This window comes from Octopus sinensis, unplaced genomic scaffold (assembly GCF_006345805.1).
Source record: "Octopus sinensis unplaced genomic scaffold, ASM634580v1 Contig08756, whole genome shotgun sequence".
In the NCBI taxonomy this organism is placed as follows: Eukaryota; Metazoa; Mollusca; class Cephalopoda; order Octopoda; family Octopodidae; genus Octopus; species Octopus sinensis.
Genome location: NW_021831286.1, coordinates 65,742 through 85,656, shown reverse-complemented (window position 1 = coordinate 85,656; position 19,915 = coordinate 65,742). Strand labels below are relative to the sequence as shown.

Below are 19,915 nucleotides of genomic sequence, written 5' to 3'. Positions count from 1 at the left end.
TAAAATCTTTCCAAGACAAGTTTCCCTGTGCCACTCCGGGAATATAGTTGAGTAGGTCTTCTTTATATTCAGAATAGTAGGCCCAGAAATAGGAGTGTTCATCCAGGGGAACTCCCCTCCGTCGGGAAGTAAAAAATGCAATGCAATAACGAATTGACGCCACATCGAGACCCTCTGATTAGTCACGTGTCTGAAATGAATTACTTTTAAGGTTGAGGAATATTTGTCCACAACACTCTGCAAATGACTTTAATTCGATCTGTTCTTCTGATTTCAGTCCTTTGAGTTGGATTTTGTCCAAATAACGACACAGTCGCTTTGTCTAACATAACCTGCATAAATTACATCAGACACTGCAAATTCTTCTAAATTGTCTGGAACATCTTTTCTCTCCGCAAAATGTATAGATCCCGAGTCCTCGCTGTTTAGATTGAGGGAATCACTTTCCGACTGCTCCCCGGAGTCACTGAATAAACCACATTCTTCAATATTCCCACAATTTCCCATGTCCTCAGCCTCCTGGTCGGCAAAGATTGAGTGAAGAGGCATAACAGGAATTGACAGTGGAAGGGTCAAATCAGATTTGTCTTGAATTGCTCGGTCAATCGAGTCAAGGAGGTGTTTGAAAATGCGATTGACACAATGAGTCCTCCCAAGTCCGAGCAAGGCCACAAGTTGTCGGGGATGGAAGATTGGGGGAATGCAAGTGTGGAGACGTGACTGTTCAAAAATGTCGGACTCATCTTGTCCTGATCTATACAGAAATGCCTCGTTTCCGTTGGCAATCATCAAAGACCCGTCCAAACACTAAAATCCCCCAAACTTGCTTACAAGTCCGAAAATCGACATTTTAGTCGTCTGGAAGAGTTTGACGTGGCGATCAGAATCCACCTCTCTTGTCTGAGAAATGATTCTGAAAAGAAGTAGACCTAATTCAATCAAGTCGGTAAAAGTACATTCGAGTTGGTGAGGACAACTAGAATGTGGGAGCCATTCATGGTGGGCAGCCAGCTCATTTGACAACCTATTTAGTGACCATAACCAGGGTTGTTAAAAATCATGATTTTTTTCAAAAAAATCAAAAAATCTGATTTTTTTGATTTAATCACGATTTTTTGATTTAAATCAGATTTTTTTGAATTAAATGATCTTTATTTCAAAACGACCCTTTCCACCTGGCTTATCAGAGAACCTCTCTCTTTGTACATAAACACTGAAAACGGCCACGCAGAACGATCTATCGTAGTTCCTTATGTCCACCGGGATCACTTAACTAGTTTGCATTACGCTTTCTTTCTTTGTGGTCTTCGGGTTAATAAATAAAAAATATTTCAAAGCGAACTAAAATAAAAAAAAAAACAATGGAAATCGTTTTTATTTATTTAAAAGCTTGTAAATGGAAACAAGTTTGGCTGCTTTTTCGATCCCCAGCCTATTGCGTACATTTGAATGTAGAAATCCGAATGTTGAAAAGATTCTTTCTATTCCACCTGTCGAAGCAACTGCTCCAAGAATTTTTTGCATAGTGAAATTACTTGTGAAGGTAACTGGTATGAATTCGACTCCCACCAAGCTATAGGTGATACTTTACTCAATAAATTCGGAGCAAACATGTATGTTTAAATGGATCAGCTTTTGCTCTGAAATTAATCAGAGTCGGAAGTGCATATTCATAATTTTGAGCACAATAACTCAATGCAATGTCAATCTCAACATTTGAAAGAGATTTCCCACTACATGTCGGGTCGATCAAATTCGCAAGTAAGTGGAAAGGTGTTAATGCTTGTTTTGCTCGAATTCTCACTTTTCCTAAAATATTCGTACATCCATTGTCAATATATGTCTGTTCAAGTTCTTTCCAAATTTCTACAGCATGACTAATCGTGGTAGAATCATTCTGAATTTTATCTAAAGCGACAGCAATTGGTTTAATAAGCATCAGATATTCTTCAACGCGTCGTTTTAGGGAAATATTTTGGACCTTGGAAAAAATCTCTGTATCAATATCCGTTCTGTGTTCCTCACAAGTTCTCAAAATAATAGACCAATTATCCAGATAAGATTGAAAACAGTCTGATAAAGTGTTCCACCGTACATCAATCGGAAGAACGAGTTTTTTTCCTCCATTAGATTTGTACCATGCAGCTGGAAGATGGACGTTTCGGAAATATTTATTGATTGTTACAATAGTTCCTTTAACGTCCGCTACCTCGACATCCTTCACAAGAAGGTTGAGATAATGTGCCGAGCAACCATAAGTAATTATTTCATTGCCATCTTCCATCATTATCCGTCTCATTTTAGTCATGTTGGCAGCATTATCCGTTACAAGACTGCCGATTTTACATCCAAACCGTTGTTCAGCCAATTGTGCGGAGGCTATAGCAACAGATTGAAGATATTCCGCAGTGTGGCTATATCCAGAAGTGTCCACAGTGTCAATGAGATAATTTTCCTCATCTGATGTCACAACCGAGACACAATAACGGGTTCATTATGAATGTTGCTCCACCCGTCCAACATCATAGACACTGTTTTGTCCTGGAGTCTTTGTCGACAGTCTTCATGTATTTGGTCGTACACATGATCAAGTAATGTACCACCAATTTGATGACGAGAGGGTAAACGATACCCAGGAAGAAGCATTTGGACGAATTTGACAAATTCGGGATGTTCTACAGCAGCAAACGGAGTGTTTGTAGAAATATGTATCTAGCGAGTTGCAGATCCATCAAATCTTTCTTAGATGAAGTCGTCGTAGTTACGAAATTGATTAATGAATGGTCCTTCATCCTTGGAGGAAATTCGCTTTCAGGTCTCGGCATATTTTCAGGGATATCAATATTACTTCGACATAATAAATGATGCTGCCTCATCCGGGATACAAGACCTTGTATGTCCTTCCCACAATTACGACATCTGGCACGGCTTCCGGTCTTTCCAGGAATAATACGTTTATCAAAATAAGCCCACAAAGAATCACGCTTTCTTCCAGACATTTAAAAAAATTTAAATGATTTTTTGATTTTTTTGATTTTTTTTAATGATTTAAATCATTGATTTTTATTGTTGATTAAAATCAAATGATTTAAATCTAACAACCCTGCCCATAACTGAGCTTTAATTAAATGAAACAACATTAAAAGGTCGCTCACAGTCACGGAGGCTTCTAAATTCCAGTCAAATCCCCCGGAAGACTCACTCTCCCAGATTCCACCTCCAAAGTAAGATTCTTCTCATTCAACGTGGAAAAAGCAAATCTTCCATCATAGGCAAACTCGAATGCACTGAAGGCTAAAAATTACATTCCTGACAAAAACAGGTTAATGAATTGATTGGGGAATAGAACACACGTTCTTTGTGGGGGAGAACTCGATTCCATAACTCGTAATGGCAGAATGCCACAAGCACACCTCCCCATCCGCAAAAAGTAAGGCAAAGAGATAGGATGGGACCATAAAGCGAGAAAAGTAAATAGAAGCATTGTGGTCAGAAGTTGGCTTGACATGCAACAATGGAGACCCATTTCCACTAAAATGGCGACATGAGATTCTTTTGACCTTCACAATAGGGTCGACCAAAAATGTGGTTTCTTCTGGTTTATTGGCAGTGACTACAATTTCATAAGCCTCCAACACAAATTGCTGGCCATCCAACTCTGTTATCAACACCATAATATAAGAGCGAGAAAATCCAGTCAATTCATCCTGGACGTGATAAGAATTCACGTCAGAGCTTTGTCTAGTGACAGAATACTTATAGTAAATGTGCATAAATATTGTTTGCCCATTTTCCTAAACAATATATATCTGAATGTACTTTGAGGTTGTCCTTTATTGACTTTAACTTGAAAATAGCACCCGACATCATGGCTGACTGCTGACTGACCAACACAGGGCGATGAGGCCTCTCCACTCGCTAGGACTATGGAAAGAGGGGAACCTCTGCTTTGTTGAGATGTGATCTCACATCGACAACTGCCTGACAAATCAGAAATCGACTGTCTCGTTGGACAACAAACAGAGAAGAAGGAGAATAAATTCCCTCATCCGAACTATATCCAGGCAGTCGCAGAGGGAACCAGGCTGCCTTGTCGTATGAAAGATGACAAAAATTGTTGACACGGGCTAGTTCGTGGAGACCAACTGGCCCCTTCTGATACAAATAGCCAGGAGAGTCCATAATCCACAGAATAAGTTCAGACGTGTCCCTCTAAAATAGAAACAAGTCCCAACCAGGTGATTATAGGCAATGGAGACAATAAGTGGAAGGTAAGGGTGGTGGTTAATGCTGCGGATATCATAGCAGTGGCCACACACTCGATTGACGGGAATTATGTTCGAAATGGTGGCCTGGTTGTTCTCAAGCTGGAAATTGGCCTGGAGTTGATAGATTGTGCCATCCGAGTGTCGGGCAACTATGAAGATGCAGGGCTCTCTCAGCATTTTCATCCAATCGAAACACTCAGGGTATGAGGACTCCAAATTGGGGAGGATATAATAATGGTTCTCGAATGTCTTGATGAAAGGGGACAGACATTCGAACTGATTACTCTGAAATAACTTTTGTGGACCAATCAAATGTTTGCATTCCACACTTCTCTGACTGTCGATCAATGTCGAGTCCATATACTTCAATTCCCAAATAATAAAAGTGCCAGTTGCATGATTAACAGCAAATATGAGGTCACTACTATTATACCAACTCTTTAAAAGATCGGATATCTCACTGTACAGGTTATGGCATGTCGAACACTGCCTGGTTACAGGTCAAGGACAACCATATCGGCCAGACAGTTGAAGAGAATCTCACTCGGAGTGGAAGGAGACTCCTCTAGCACAATCCGGTCATCATGTGATGAACATTTGCAATGCTAACAGTGATCAGAATACTCAACTGAGTGGTTGTAGCAGACAAGTGCATTTAATTGGAGATTGAATGCCATTTTCTTGTTATTCAGCCAATGAAATGTCATTTTCCCCTCTTCGGTGCCCAGAAATATGCTCTGGACCATGTGGAATTTGTGAGATATGGCGATCTCAGTGGCAAATGCGTTTATGTCAGCAATTGAAGGGCTTCTTATACCCCAATTCCCAGATTTTTTATTCCTGAAATGCTTCAATTGAATTACATTGCTTTCTTGATACGCCTGAATGCTTTTGTACGCAATTGCTGAAACGAATGACGACGTCCGTGAAGGGGTGGAACATCAAAGTTAGATTGACCTTCCACACTTTGCTGCCAAACTCTGCCAACTCCATTGGCGGAGGATGTGAGAATAAGGTTGAGGACAGTCCCACTGAATTTAAGAACAGGCACTCACGGGGCCATTTGGTGGCTGCTGATCTGTCTCCACGATATGTACGTCACTGGGAATGGATGGTGGAGAATTATAAAGTCAAAATCGACTGACTTGTCATCCCCACTGATTCTCTCCAAACTGTCTTCGTGTTGCCGACGGAACCAAATTCTAACATCAGTGTCGCCCTGGAGACCTGAAATGACTGCCAGTACTTTGCAGAGTGACGCAAAGAAGAACCCGTCGTTGGAAAATGACAGTTTTTGCACAGAGGAGAGCTGGCTGGAGTAATTAAAGGGAATTGATTACTAATTAGTCCAATTGAGGACCCACTGGGAAGCGAGGTCATCCCACCCCCACATTTCAACATGCCGCTTATCCGCAACAAGTAGTTTAGTCCCTTGAATGAGTGATTAGGCATACCGAAATAGTCCAATTCGACAAATGTGATGGAATCTGGCTGACTGGTAGTGAAATGTGTGACCCTTCTCCAGGAATAGTTGTCCTGTGCTTGTATTCACACAATACCTGCGAGGACAGGTCGTTAGGCTGGAGGATTATCAATACATTGTTGATGGAGACAGCAATCTACGTCGGATAGCAGCAAATACTTTTCCGTAGCATTTACTACAAGTGACACAATTTATTTCTCCTTCACTGCACTCAATTGCGTCAACTTTTTCCAAGACATGCGAGAGAATGACCAGTTTAGAACCAGAACCATATGCCTGCCAGTTATTAGGGGCTCTCAACTATAAAGTCGTAGCCGTTTATGTTCCCCACTGCAAAACAAGTATCCGTGCTGTTTGCTCCTCCAGAGAAAACGCTTTTTAAAGTATTTTCACCAAACATTTATTTGTTCAACAATCAATGTGGTATGTTTATCCACATAAAGCCTATTATTTCCTATTAAATGTTTTAAAATATTATTAATAACATAATTGATTGCATTTATATTAATTCTCATTAGGGTATTCTTGTGGCCGTATTCCCTATCGACCTTTCAATTATTAGACTAATTGATAGATTTAATTCAGTTAATTAAATTAACTATATTCATACTACTGATTTAAAATGATTCAGAATAAATTTCATTGCATTATATATTTTAATTAAAATGGCAATACATACAGATTGCGGCTAGATCGGAAATTTCTTACCAAAATAACGTACTTTAGTGGACTGGAATGCAATATTGACCCAAAAAGCAAAAATTATTCACGAAATAAATTCGGCAGGACAGATTACTCAGTTGCTAAATCAATTAAGTGAAAATTAAAAATGCCACAATGAAATAATTCGTACTTAAAGACGTTCGCACAGCGTTAAGTTTCGGTTTGCACTCAAACAGCATATTTATCATAAATTCCAAATATTCACAAAATGACGCAATTTACACTTGTGATAAAAACTTCGGCACAAAATGACAGTTTGTGTAAAGAAACTAATTTAATTAAACATGTATAATTTGCAACGACAAGATATATTATTAAACAGAGTTGCCTAAAATTATTTGCAAACATTCCGTCTTTTGAGGCCTTGCACCTGCCATACGTGAGAACCTGACGATTCGATCCCAACAAACGCCGGGCAAAAATACTTGATCCACAAAACTCCCCATAGCAGGCAAACAGTGGTCATTGTTAAAATGCCATCAATTTGGACACACTGAAATATATAAAGAAATAAACCCGGGAGCCGAGACAGGGCCTCCAATCAAAGAATTGGGCATATTTGAGGAATAGAGTGGAGGGCCAGACGAATCCCAAGTTGGCAACAGTATTGAGGAGTGTCATGTAGGAGCCACCAATGACGGGGTCGCTCACATTGGTGTGGAAAGCCATCGTGGAAACAGTCATACAGGTCGAGATAATCTAGAATATGGCATTCCCAGTCACCTCGGTGGCCATCGAAACCACAAATATTCCACCAATCATCGCCGAAGTGACTTGGCCTGTCCTACAAAAAATCCACAGAAACAAAATGAGTTGTGGGAGTTTGATCAACAGTCTCAGTTTGTACTGATTTGCAAAGAATTGGAGTGGTTTGAGACTGAGCCCCATTTGCTCAATGAAGAAGGGGAGAATGACTTGGACAAGTGTGAGGGGGGCACTGATCTGCACAATCGTGTGCCGACTCACCCCCGCATTCAACAACTTCAATACAAAAATCGACTCGATGGGTGCATACGCGATCTGGAAATCACCCAAAGCTCTACTTTTAAGACAAGCTGATTAAAAATATAAAATTGCATTTCTGGTTTCCTAAGCACGGATAGCAGTCCAGAATAAACATCCAGATATGAAATTATTTCTGTGTTTTCTCGCTCTTTTTTAAACAGTAAAATGAAAGTAGTACACCCGAGGAACACCACTCCCCAAAAAAGAAGAAATCCCAAAATAAAACTGCAAAATACCATGAAATGTCATAATCCCGTGATTTTTAGGACTCGTGAAAATATACTTGTTGCAGAACTCTGCAGATTCCAAGGACACAAAAATTTCTCGCGATATAAAAATCCCCAACATCTGGCCAATCACATTGCACGTGGATGCCCAACTGAGCAAATTCCTGTCATTTTCCATATCAATAAAAACCTGGGCAAAATGGAAATGGCCCACCCGTCGACGGCCACGTCCTGAGTGGCAGCAAGAATGGAAGCGGCAGAGAAAGCGTAGGTTAGTCGATGTATTTGTTTTTTGACTTGAATTTTAAACTGTGAGTATTAAACCAAGCATGTCGGATATATTGAAGGAGAGGAAAATGAAAATAAGCCCGAGGGCATATTGAGTGGGGATGAGCCAGCTCTTTCTCCGGCCGAACCTGCCAATATTGCCCTAATAAGACCTTCGGAAAAATATTGAATCAACAAACGGGGCCCACAAGATTTTTAAACTAAAAGGCCACATGACAAAGCTAAAATAGGACTGCTGCGAGTAGGAAGCCCCAACCTCTTGCAGATAGAGAGGAATGGCACTACATATCCCTAGGAAAGTGAATTTATAGTAATGTGATGCCAATTGGGATTCCTTGTAGTGTGTAGAGGAATATTAGGAACAATATGTTCCCGACATCCACAAAGAACATGACAAAATGGAAATCGATTTATTTAAAATATATTCGATACATTTATTTTACCATTCGGATGAGAATTGGAACTGTAAATTAAATTTTCGATTTATCAATAAGGAAAACTACGTCCAATGTAACATTATTAGAATTAAACAGCTTTACTATATTTACGGAAGGTGGACGAGTGGCCGGGTGAACAAAATTAAAGAAGCCGACAAAATCAGATGTTTGATTCAATCCACTATATCAACCAAAGTAGTGGAAATGCGTGCAATTAAAAAAGTACTTACTGATACAAAAATGTGACCGCAGGGTTGAAAATAGATGTGAGAAATCATAACCTTGTCGCGGAATTAAAATGATCGAATAAAAATGCATTTCTGGGTCAAATCCGCGTGTTTATAAAGCAATATTGCGATGAGAGAGGCCAACGTACGGGAAGAACTAAAGGTTGGAAAGACACCACTGCTTACGATTTTCGTTATGAAGCATAAAAGACAAAAGTCTAAAAGACGCAGGGTCATCTCTAGGTCTGCAAGGTTTCAATATCGGCCTTATTAGTGCTTGTTTCCATAATGACGGTATCACATTTTGACTGATCGAATAGTTGAAATAGCTGCTAAACGAAAAATACTTTAAAATGAATTATTGGAAATTTGATTTACTTGCTTAATTTTAAATGGTAAAAATATTTCAAAATAAATATATATCATTTATTGTAGTTATGCGATTATCGATTGTAAATTCAGTTAAAAATGTTCGGAGACAACAAGCCTTGAATTTGGCCAATATTTTGAGGAATTATTCCAGCGATTCGGAAGGAATAATTCGAGATCGGTCTATAAATTTAAGTCCAAATAATATAAATAAATATTCAAAGTAAAAACGGACCACGATGGAACTTTTCCAGTACTATATCTTCCCCTTCCCTCAAAAAACGAACTCTGTCGATTTACTCTCCGTCTCTACGGATATACGGTCGGGGACTTGATTGAGTCGGTCAAAAACGAGGACGGAGGAATCGAACGAATTGGGATATACTCCTCTGGTAATATTAACATCTGAGTGTAGACTCAATAAAGTGGGCCAAGTCGACTCCTCTGGAGACACTTCTGAGGAGTTCATTCGACATGATCATCGACGACAAGAGATATACAGTCGAGCCCCTTCTCGAGAGTGGTTTAGTATATCTCCTCATCCGTAGACAAACCAAATGGGGTCATCTCGGTTGAAGATAAATTTAAAATGTCATTAATTGACTTATTCAGTACGTTCAATGTGACAGCGCACAAGGAGACGATCGAAAGGAAATATACAGACCAGATTGCCACTTTGACCAAGGAATTAGAACCATATGAACGGGTATTGTCGCATTTGGGTCTTATTTATGAAAGAGTAGGAATCAAATGATCAAAGCTGCCGATTGGAGGGCACAGTCCATTGGCTGGTTAGGTTTAGTGTTTATGGGACTCCAAACTGGTGTTTTGGCTCGACTTACATGGTTTGAGTACTCGTGGGATATCATGGAGCCGGTCACCTATTTTGTCACATATGTCACTGGAATGTTCTTCTATGCATATTACATGGTCACGCGACAGGTATTTGGATGATCTGATGGCAGGAATATACCTACAGGGATGCCCGCAATAGACATTTCCTCCAGGCACTCCATAAGATGTTCGCTAAAAATGGGCTGAGTGTCGACGTTTACAACGAACTTACCTCTCAATTGGCTGAAGCGAACAAAAATCTCGAAGCCCTCCGAAACAATTTTCTCCAGCTTCAAATTCTTAAATCCGAGCATAAAATTTGATTAATTAACTTAAATATTTAATATTTTGAAATGTATTCTCTAGCTAAAAGTGTCGTCCAACTATGTTTGTTGCTTTTTTTTAAATCCTTAATATATTTCAAATCAAAAGAGAAATAGTCATTGGCAGATAGCCAGAGTATTGCCTCTGACTATTGCTATAGATATTCTTTCGATTAAATATTTGTATGAGAGGTAGAGAAAGGATTTAATATATTATTTTTTTGTTGATCTTTCGTCATTATTACTCTATCAAAGCATAAGAAATGATCATCGACTTAATTTTAGTCTGGTTAAACTGTTTCCGTTGACCATTAAATAGTTTCCATCCTTAAATATGAGAACTACCCTCCTGATTGGAAAAGTTCCGTGCATTGAGAAACATGTGTCCCCAAATAATATCCCTCTGAATTAACTCGGAAACTGCGATTATAAGTAAACTTTTGTCGAAGTGGTCGCAGTTTTTTAGCCTTTTAAAAACTAATATTTTGATTAATATATTATACGCTCTATCAATATTTAAAATATTATTACTATTTATCTTCCGACAGCTATAAGTAAGAGGATGCAGTATTTTCTGCAAATGTGGATATCCTTCAAATAAATTCCTTCTACAGTCGAATTCTACTAAAATGAACTAATTGGTTAAATAAATTTTTAAATAAATAACCATTTAAATTATTGATAGAGTAAATAAATAATCTATTACTAAAAATTAATTAATTTTAATTACTAAAAACTGCGACCTTTGACAAAAGTAAAACACCCGTTTAATTTAACATTTATATAAAAGTCTAAGTAATCAAGAGTAAAATGTTAATAATTAGTAGACGTGGACAAATCCGTAAAAAAAGTCCAAAGAAGAACATAGGTCTAAACAAATTAAAATATAAACAGACTAAAATCCCACTGAAAAAGCCTCCAGTGAAAGGGTCGGTTCTGGAGACAAAATAATCCTTAATTCGGCTAAACTTCAAACTTAAATGCAAATGAATCTATTTATTGGAATATGTTTATTTACCAAAAAATAAGCTGACCCAATCAAATAAAACGCCAGTCCATAGAGTCCAGTAAAACCAAGCACTCCAGCTACTGTTCCTGAGAGAATGGCGACGATTGTCCAAAGCCTTTCGAGGATGGAAGTATTGTGTTTAATGGCAGACTCACTATTGCAATTTTTTAAACTCATGTCGTTAGCTACAACGAACGTTAAATTCAAATAAATTATTAATAAACATTTAATTACAAATATAATTCATTTCCTAAACTTATAACCAAAAATCTGGAAAATTGTGAGGATTACTCCTAGGAACGTTTTTCACATTTGCTTCTATTTTATTTTATCTTTTCTTTCAATTGGTTTTTTATTTTAAAGTCCTCTTTTTGATTTGGTATTTGTTTCCATCCCAGGGAGGGTGGTCGGCCAGACTGAGAGAAGACAGCAGATCAGACAACGAGTCCTTGGGGGTCTTTTCGTTGTGTATGAAATGACAGCGAGGACCATATGGACAGTAAAACTTTGAGTGGTAAGTCTTGCAGAGCTCAGTCTTGTAGCGAGGGTGTCGAGCCATCTTCCTCAAATCGAGCACTCCATGGGCGAACTGGCACTTTTCCCCATATTTACAGTAGCCGGACTCCTTGTATGCTCGACACAGCTCAGTCTTGTATCGAGTGAGTTGAGACTCCTCCTTCGAACGACCGACCATTCCCTGGCAATAAATAATCGCAACAGACCTCTAAGAACGAAGCTTGCATTATGAAACATAACGCCCGTCTTTGTATATAACTCGGCGATCGTCCGGCTTTCCTCTCTATCAGTATTAATGGCCCTATTAGAAGGTGATATTAATACTTACAGACATTAACATTATTAGAATGATAACACTCAATGTGAATGGTGTTGGCTGCCTTAAGAATTGTCATATTATCACACATCAAAGAATTGATCGACCCAGCCCAGATTAGATTATGTTACTATGATGACCAGGATAATACAAGCACGTGCTTTGTGTAGAACGTGGAGTGTGAGTTATGTTGGGGAATGATCTGAATAGGCTGACAATGTGAAATATACTCACTCCCCTGTAGACTTGATCAAAATTCATAATTTAGTTTTTTTCCAACTTTTTCCAAGACATGCGAGAGAATGACCAGTTTAGACCCAGAACCATATGTATCCGTACCCTTCTACAGAAGTCAGATGGTCCTATGAGTAACCCTCGACATGGACCTCTGCTTGGGGTGATGTGCTTCTGGTTAATAATTGACATATGATGGTCTTTTGACAGTTGGTCCTGTTGAATGGCTAAGAAGCCCTTTCCATCTTTCTTAATTAGGTGGTCAAGCGGACTTGAATAATATTGTTCAAATTGGAAATTTGCATTATGCTAGCCGCAGCTCGGCATTAAGGCTGTTGGACCATGAGAGATTAATTCCCCATGTCAATTGTCGGTCAAGGAATTGTTTGAAGAAAGTGCCGAGAGCCGGGAACGGTTTTTTTAGTCCGTCAAGTATCGAATTGATTAGCCCAATCTTTCTCTGGATCCGATGGCCTTCTCTAAATGGGAGAAAAACACATGTGGGTGTTAAAAGTGACCCTTATAATTTTAGGGTTCTTCGTGAATGGGGTCTTTTCGTTGTCCAGAAAGAGATCAACAATGCGTCTTCCGAGTCTTTTGTCCGACGTAAATAGGGTAGTGGACGATTTTCCGGGGGAGATGTTCATCCTGTTTTGATATAGCCAAATTCGAATTTGTAATAAGAGATCTTGGGCTTTTTTGGAAGCTTTCGAAAAATCTTGATCACGTGATCCAATGAGTATGTCGTCAGCGTAGGCGAGAATGATTGAGTGTTCCATTTCATGGTTAGGAATGTCGGATAGGTATAAATTGAATAGAGAGATAAATTGTGGAGCCTTGGGGAACTCCGATTGGAAGCAATCTTGAGATTGATTTGATTCCATTCAGGCATACTCGTCCTCTCCTTCCGTTGAGGAAATTTGAAAGCCAAAGTTTTATGTTCGAGTCGATGGATAGGCTAAATATTTTTTCGAGTCAGTATCTTTCTGGAAACTGAATCAAAGGCCTTCTGAAGATCGATTGAGCATACAATTGATTTGAGATGAGGTCTAGTTTTAAAACATACCATTATGAACTGGGTTAATGTGGTAAGATGTTCGAGTTAGAGAAATTATTCCTAAAACCATGTTGGATGTATGTAAGGGAGAGAATAGGGGGTGATCAAATCGAGAATTAGTTTTTCAAGAACTTTTGCAGTTAAACATAAAAGTGAGATGGGTCTATAGGAAGAGGGGACGTTCTTCGGTTGGCCCGGCTTGAGAATTGGGCGTATAAGAGAATTTTTTATATATTTGGTATTTGATTTTGGTTAATAGAAGAGTTGAAAATGTTTGTCACTGCATCAATTCCGATGGGACCAAGATGCTTCAGCAAGGTTGTTGGAATCAAGTCTGGTCCAAGAGGATAGAGATTATTTTGTACTGGGGATATATAAGTGGGTGAGTTTGATTTCTTTGGTTTATTGTTTACGTAATATGAGTTTATCTTTAGATGATTCTTGTAACTGATTCCGGCGTTGAATTTCATGAGTTTACTCAATTCAAGTTGACTTTTCTGTTCTGAATTTATGCAATGGTTGGCAGGTCTGAATTTTTTAAAAGCATTCCACGTGCATTGGGCAGATTTTTCTTTTCCAAGCGTTTTGATTTGCTTTTCCCATCTTCTTTGGGGTGCTTTCTTAGTGGTATCGTTGAGGTTCTTGATTTTTTTTCTTCCTCCGGGAAGAAATTAGATTCTTTTAAAAAAGTTTCTTTTTTTGATAAGAATTTTTATCTCCTGGTCGAGATTTTCTTCGAAGTGATGGTAAGTGCATTTTGGGATAAATAGTTTTCTACCCAGCAAAATCGCCTCATTTAGGTACTTGACAACTCCGTCGATTGATTTGAACAGTTTAGTATCAAAGTTTTGCAGCATTGCGTCGGTGAAGTTAGCATATCCCTCCCAGTTTGCGCTCTTGTAATTGAAAACGGACATAGTTTTGTTGATATGGGGAAAGCCTTTCTTGATCCTGATGATTATTGGATTGTGATCTAAATTAGGATCGTAGTCTGTTGACCATGCAATGCTTGAGGATATGTTAGTTGAGGATAGTGTAATGTCCGGAGATGTTAAGCGTTCGGTATCCTTATAAGGTTTCCTAGTGTGGGTCTTCGGATTGTTAAGGAAAGACATGGTAGAAAGTTGTTCCAATAGAAACCATCCTCATGAGTCTGCCCGTTGGGATTTAAGCCAAGTCGGATGCTTTGCGTTTAAGTCTACGCAAATTAAAAGGTCCTTTAAATCGGATAGCTTTAAGAAGTTATAGGTTGGCAAAAGTGGTCTTTCCAAAGGTACTCTTATTAATTGGAGTATTTTGTAGTTCATAATATTAAATGTTATTAAAGAATAAATATTATTATTCAAAATATATTTAAATGAGACTGTTTGATGTGGCGTTCTGTAAAGGGAGTAGTCAGGAGAATGCAATAATATACTACAACGACTCCAACTTTGAATATTTAACATATCAAGAATTAAATACTCTATCCAAACAAGTATAAACATATAACCCACATAGAATAGATATCCAAAGCAATCAATCTAATATCGGGGGAGGGGGAATACATAGGAGTATGCATACCCCGTAGTATACACCTCCCGGCCATATATATCGGGTATCCCCACTCCTCAGTGTTGACAGAGTGTCGGCCACCTCCCCCTTTGTCACCATCGACTTACTCTGGCCAGACTGGTATATAAAATACGTCCTAAAATGTCTGGAGATTCGATTTATTATCACACAAGACATGTTCTCAACTGTAAATGACTATTCTTATTCACGAGGAATATTTCCTTAATGAATTGGACTGCACTGCCCTCCAGAGTTGGGTCTCCTCCCTGACATCTCCTGTGTCCACTACCCACACTCCACTCAGACCAAACAGAGCGCGGACATTGCCTATGCTATCACCACATCAGGCTCCACAGCACAGCCCAAGATAATAAGGGTGCCCTTCGACTGCATTATGCCCAATATTCTTGACTTTCGGTAAGCGGCCTTGGGCCTCAAAAATTAGTCGCCACATGACATGGCGGCATTGTGTATGTCAATAGAGAGGCGCACACATTCTCCTAGTATAGTCATTGAATGTCACCCCCCTGACAAGGATGGATGTTTTCCCGCGCTTTTTGATAGGCAGTCCTTAGTATTCTTGATGAATAATGTGTTGTAATTATTGTTGCTTTTAAGATGGGGAGTGACTAATATTTGCACTTGTTTAGTAATTATAAACATTAAATAGTGTTTGTTGATTATTACATTGTATAGAAATATATTAAATATTGAACATGGAGATGTGGTGCTTCTATCAGCCCCACTCACATTTGACCCGAGTATTGTGGACATGTTCTGCGCCCTGAGTGGAGGGGGGTCACTCCTGGTGGTAGGAAGAGACCTCCTGATGAGACCTTCAGCCGCAATCCCGGTTCTTCTGGAGGCGAAAGTGTCAATAATGCAGGTAGTGGAGTAAGCTGAGAGAAAAGATGACTCCGACATATTTCCGTGTGATTGGAGGGCGGGAAATGAGTAGAACACTGTTGGGGAAGAACACGTCCTTGAAATGTCTCCTGTTTGGAGGGGAGCCTCCTCCGGGAGTGAGGGAGGTGGTGAGGGAGCCCGGGAATGTCACTCGGATATTCAATTTGTACGGAATCACGGAAGTGTCAGCGTGGAGCACAATATTCGAAATCCCGGCCAATTGGAGTGGGGATATTCCAGTGGGGGCATGTTTGACATCACGTGTGTTGGTGATGGAGGAGGGGGGAATATATTTGGGGCGGGAAGGAGGGGAGTTGTACAATAGTGGGGACATGGGAGTGGAGGAGGAGGGGGAGGTGTATGTGCAGGGGAGGACTGACCGAGTCATCAAACGGTGTGGAGTGCGGGTGTGTTTGGACGGAGTGGAGTGTCTTCTGAGGGAGTCCTGTGATGGAATTGCCCTCCGCCAGATCGGGGGACTCCTCCATGCCTTTGTGGTGTTGAGAGAAGGGGTGTCCATGAGAGAGGTGGTCGAGTCCCTCCCCAACCACTGCCGTCCTGACAGAGTGCACTCAGTCTGCCACATCCCCCAGTCCCCACATTGTTAGTCAGTCTATATAAAGTAGGCAAACGTGGGTTGGTGGGGGACACGGCCACATTAGTCAGGCAGGTGTATGAGAACGTGCTTAATCGAGAGGTGACTGATTCCTCATTGCTTGCCTCGACATCCCTCGATGCTCTCAGGATTGTGGTGGCACTGGAGAGTATGTTTGGTCGGGGGGTCGTCCACGTCGAGTCCATTCTGGCCTGTTCGGTGGGGGACGTGATAAGGCAGTGCAGTAAGAGAGGACATGTGGTGAGTGGGGGGATGACCATTGAGTGGGGATTTGACACTGCCAAGTGTGTGGATGGGGGAGCAGTCATCGACGAGTAACGTGGTCTGTCATTTCTAGTGGACTGGTCGTGTTCGGCTCACATTCTGGCTGGGTGTTTGGAGTGGACACGTGTGGGAGTGAAATATGGCGAGTGCAGTTGGGGGGTCGAGTGGAGGCATCCCCTGCCTGTGTGGGTGGGGTGGTGGTTATTGGCTGCCACGACCATTTCGTGTATTTCATCGAGAATGGACTAATAAAATGGAAATATGACACACTGTCCATTGTCAAGTGTACTCCCGCAATCGACTGGCCATTCGTCTTCATTGGATCACACAGCAGACACATGTACTGTCTATCCCTGCAGGACCTCGAATGTGTGTGGACATACTCCACCGAGGGGAGTGTCGTCTCTCAACCCATCTCGACTGCCCACCTCCTCTACTTTTCCTGTCTCGCCGGATTCGTCTACTCCTGTCACAAAGTCAGTCACGTGCTTTATTTCAGAATAATGGGAGGATTGTGAGTAAAATTAGTGTGGGGTGTCCTCTCTTCTCATCCCCAGTCCTGTCCTCCAACCATGTCCTCGTTGCAGGCGTGGATGGGACCATTCGTCGGCTGGGAGACCACCCCTGGCAATACTCCACCACTGGACCCATCTTTGGACGACCTCTGGTGACGTCAGAGGGGGTGGTTGTGGGGTCTAATGATGGCAACTTGTACTCTCTGTACAATGATGGCACACTCCACTGGGTCTGTCACTTGAATGGGCCTCTGGTCAGTTCGCCTGTCCTCGGGTGGAGGGAGGACGGGACCAGCCTGTTCGTGGTGGCGTCTACTGGAGGCACTGTGTATGCTGTCGAGTCTTGTTCGGGGACTGTCCTTGGGGCTATTCAGTTGGAGGGACAAGTCTTTTCTACTCCCCTATGGGCGGGCAATTCTATATATATTGGTTGTAGGGATAACCACATGTATAAAATAAACATCCATTTATAAGTCTTGTGTGTCATTATTTTAAGGGGAAATAAGTGAAAACTGTGCCGCGCAAATAATTTTAAGAAATCCGGCAATAAATTCGAAAGGCGGGTCAGCACAGTGGCAACGAAGGTCTATCATACCAGGAGAGACTCGGTGATCACCAAAAAATGCAGGACAAGCAGAAAAATGCATCAAATAACGAATAATTGAGGTTTTTTAGTTTAGTCTATCGAATCTCTGAGCATTTTGTTAGAATATTTCAGAATCTTGGACTTTATTTAAATTCAATTTGCAGATCACAATCGTAGTTTGTCATTCATTGTGAGAAGCAACATATTAGTCATAAGACCCTCAGGATTACCACGTATACTCTCAACCTAGAGATCTCTTTTGAATTATTTATTGGGGATTGTTTCTAAATCCTTATAAATGTTGGTCTTTAATATCCCACACTGGTTTGTTAGAAATGCCAAATTATGACCACTGCTCTTTTCTGTAGAGTCTTGTCATTGAAGGAATGACATTAGCTGGGGACGACCATACTTATCTGCTTACTGTTTTAAAATGATGTACTCACGTGTTTTGACACAAAGAGCAGTGGGCATTCGATAATTTTTCCCTGTTGACTGGGGGTACTTCGGACAGATTATCCAGGTTGGTCACTGTTTGTGTGGTGATGTACTCAGAGATATGCGCACATTTTGTCAGTAGTATTTGGCTATAGTTTGGGACAGTCGTATGTTTGATAGATGATTAGTCCTTTCAAGTTTTGTAATCTAACCTGACTAATTCTCTGAGATTGAATGTCTATTCATACTCTTTAAAATTCTTTCAAGACTGAATTTTAGAACTGGAAGGTCAATCGATGGAGTTTGTATATACATGAATGGATGAACAAAACCAGTGAGATCATCCGAGGCTGATGAAGCTCAGTCTTATAAAACGTGGAAGCGTTGACAATTCTCTTACAGCGACCCTCGTAATCAATGCCGTTTAGTCTGGTCATATAGTGACACTAAATTACTTGCACATATTAGGCATCCTTTATTGAAGTGATTGTTACCACAGAAATCACTCATAGTTAGGACTAGGTGGCCACAGAAATTACTCTCTTCATCGAGGAAACCAATACAATTCGGAGTCTGGCTTTATGTGGTTGGGCTAAATAAGGTTAAATACACAGGTAGCGTGATTATTGATTAAAATTAATGATAGTTGTTCCACAAAACGATGAATTAATATTCGTATAAATCAACCTAGTTGACTCTTACTTTTCAGTTTGTAAATTAGTGAATTCAATATATTTGGTACTTCAAATTCATATAGGCTATGTTCATTATCATTAATACTCCCACTCGAGTAGTTTGAAATTCATAGGATTCTTAATTATATTGGATTGCTCAAATCTGCCCTAAATATATTTCATGCCATAGTGACCAACACAACTTACTCACTGACTAGTTTATACGACAAGTCAATCTTCATAATAGGATAACTTACGAATATACAACTTCATAATTTGAGACAAAAAGTTCAATAAGTCAAAGGAATATACCTTCAATATATAAACTAATGGGGTCAAACTAAGCGAAATATGCCTACACAGGGTTTTTCACTAGTTTTTTTCAATCATCTCCTCTTAACATTGAAGTGCCATTGACGCTTCGAAAATTCACGCAGCTCATTAACACTGCACAAATATGGCATTCTAGAAGTACACATACTTCACGAGCCAGAGGTAAACATTGTACTAATACTCAGGGATGGGATTGTTTCATTTTTCAACAAGTATGTGGACCTCCTTAAAAAAGTGTATATTAGGACAATTGGTTAGAAAAAACATTAGAAAGCGTGAATATAGAATACAAATTTTATAACGCATTTGACGAAATAGGAAAATCATCAGAGACGGCTAGATTTTATAATTTCCGTCGATGAACGAAACAGTTCGAACAAAAGTGGCACAAAAACCTAGAAAGAATTATGAGAATAAACTTTCCTCGCTATAGAAAAAGAAAGTTAATTAATCGCTTCCTAAAGAAGCTTGGACGCTTAGCCACATTAAAAAGCCACGACACACGTGAGACCCGGTGGCTTCTCCAGTTGATCTCCGTTGCTATCGTGAGAGGCAACGCATCGTCAATTATGTTGGCGGGGTCCACTTCGGATAGATGGCTTTGTTAACTTCTAGTAAATTACAGTAATTTATAATCTTTATTGTATATTAATTGCTTATCTTACTTGAAAGAGTGTAATAAATATCATCTTGCGAAATTAAAATGTTTAGTA

At 39.9% G+C, this 19,915-nt stretch overlaps 1 protein-coding gene across 1 annotated transcript; it reads left to right on the top strand.

Moving 5' to 3' along the window:
- The first annotated feature begins 9,591 nt into the window (after positions 1-9,591).
- Positions 9,592-10,166, top strand: LOC118761117 (calcium uniporter protein, mitochondrial-like). Its single transcript, XM_036498789.1, has 2 exons — positions 9,592-9,733; positions 9,766-10,166. The coding sequence occupies exons 1-2, from the start codon at positions 9,617-9,619 to the stop codon at positions 9,979-9,981; spliced, it is 333 nt and encodes a 110-aa protein (XP_036354682.1). The 5' UTR covers positions 9,592-9,616; the 3' UTR covers positions 9,982-10,166.
- The last annotated feature ends 9,749 nt before the right edge of the window (positions 10,167-19,915 follow it).

Coding starts and splice junctions, on each gene's coding strand:
- LOC118761117 (XM_036498789.1), top strand. CDS start 9,617: ATGTCATTAATTGACTTATTCAGTACGTTCAATGTGACAGCGCACAAG. Junction 9,734..9,765: donor AATTAGAACCATATGAACGG/GTATTGTCGCAT, acceptor TATTTATGAAAG/AGTAGGAATCAAATGATCAA.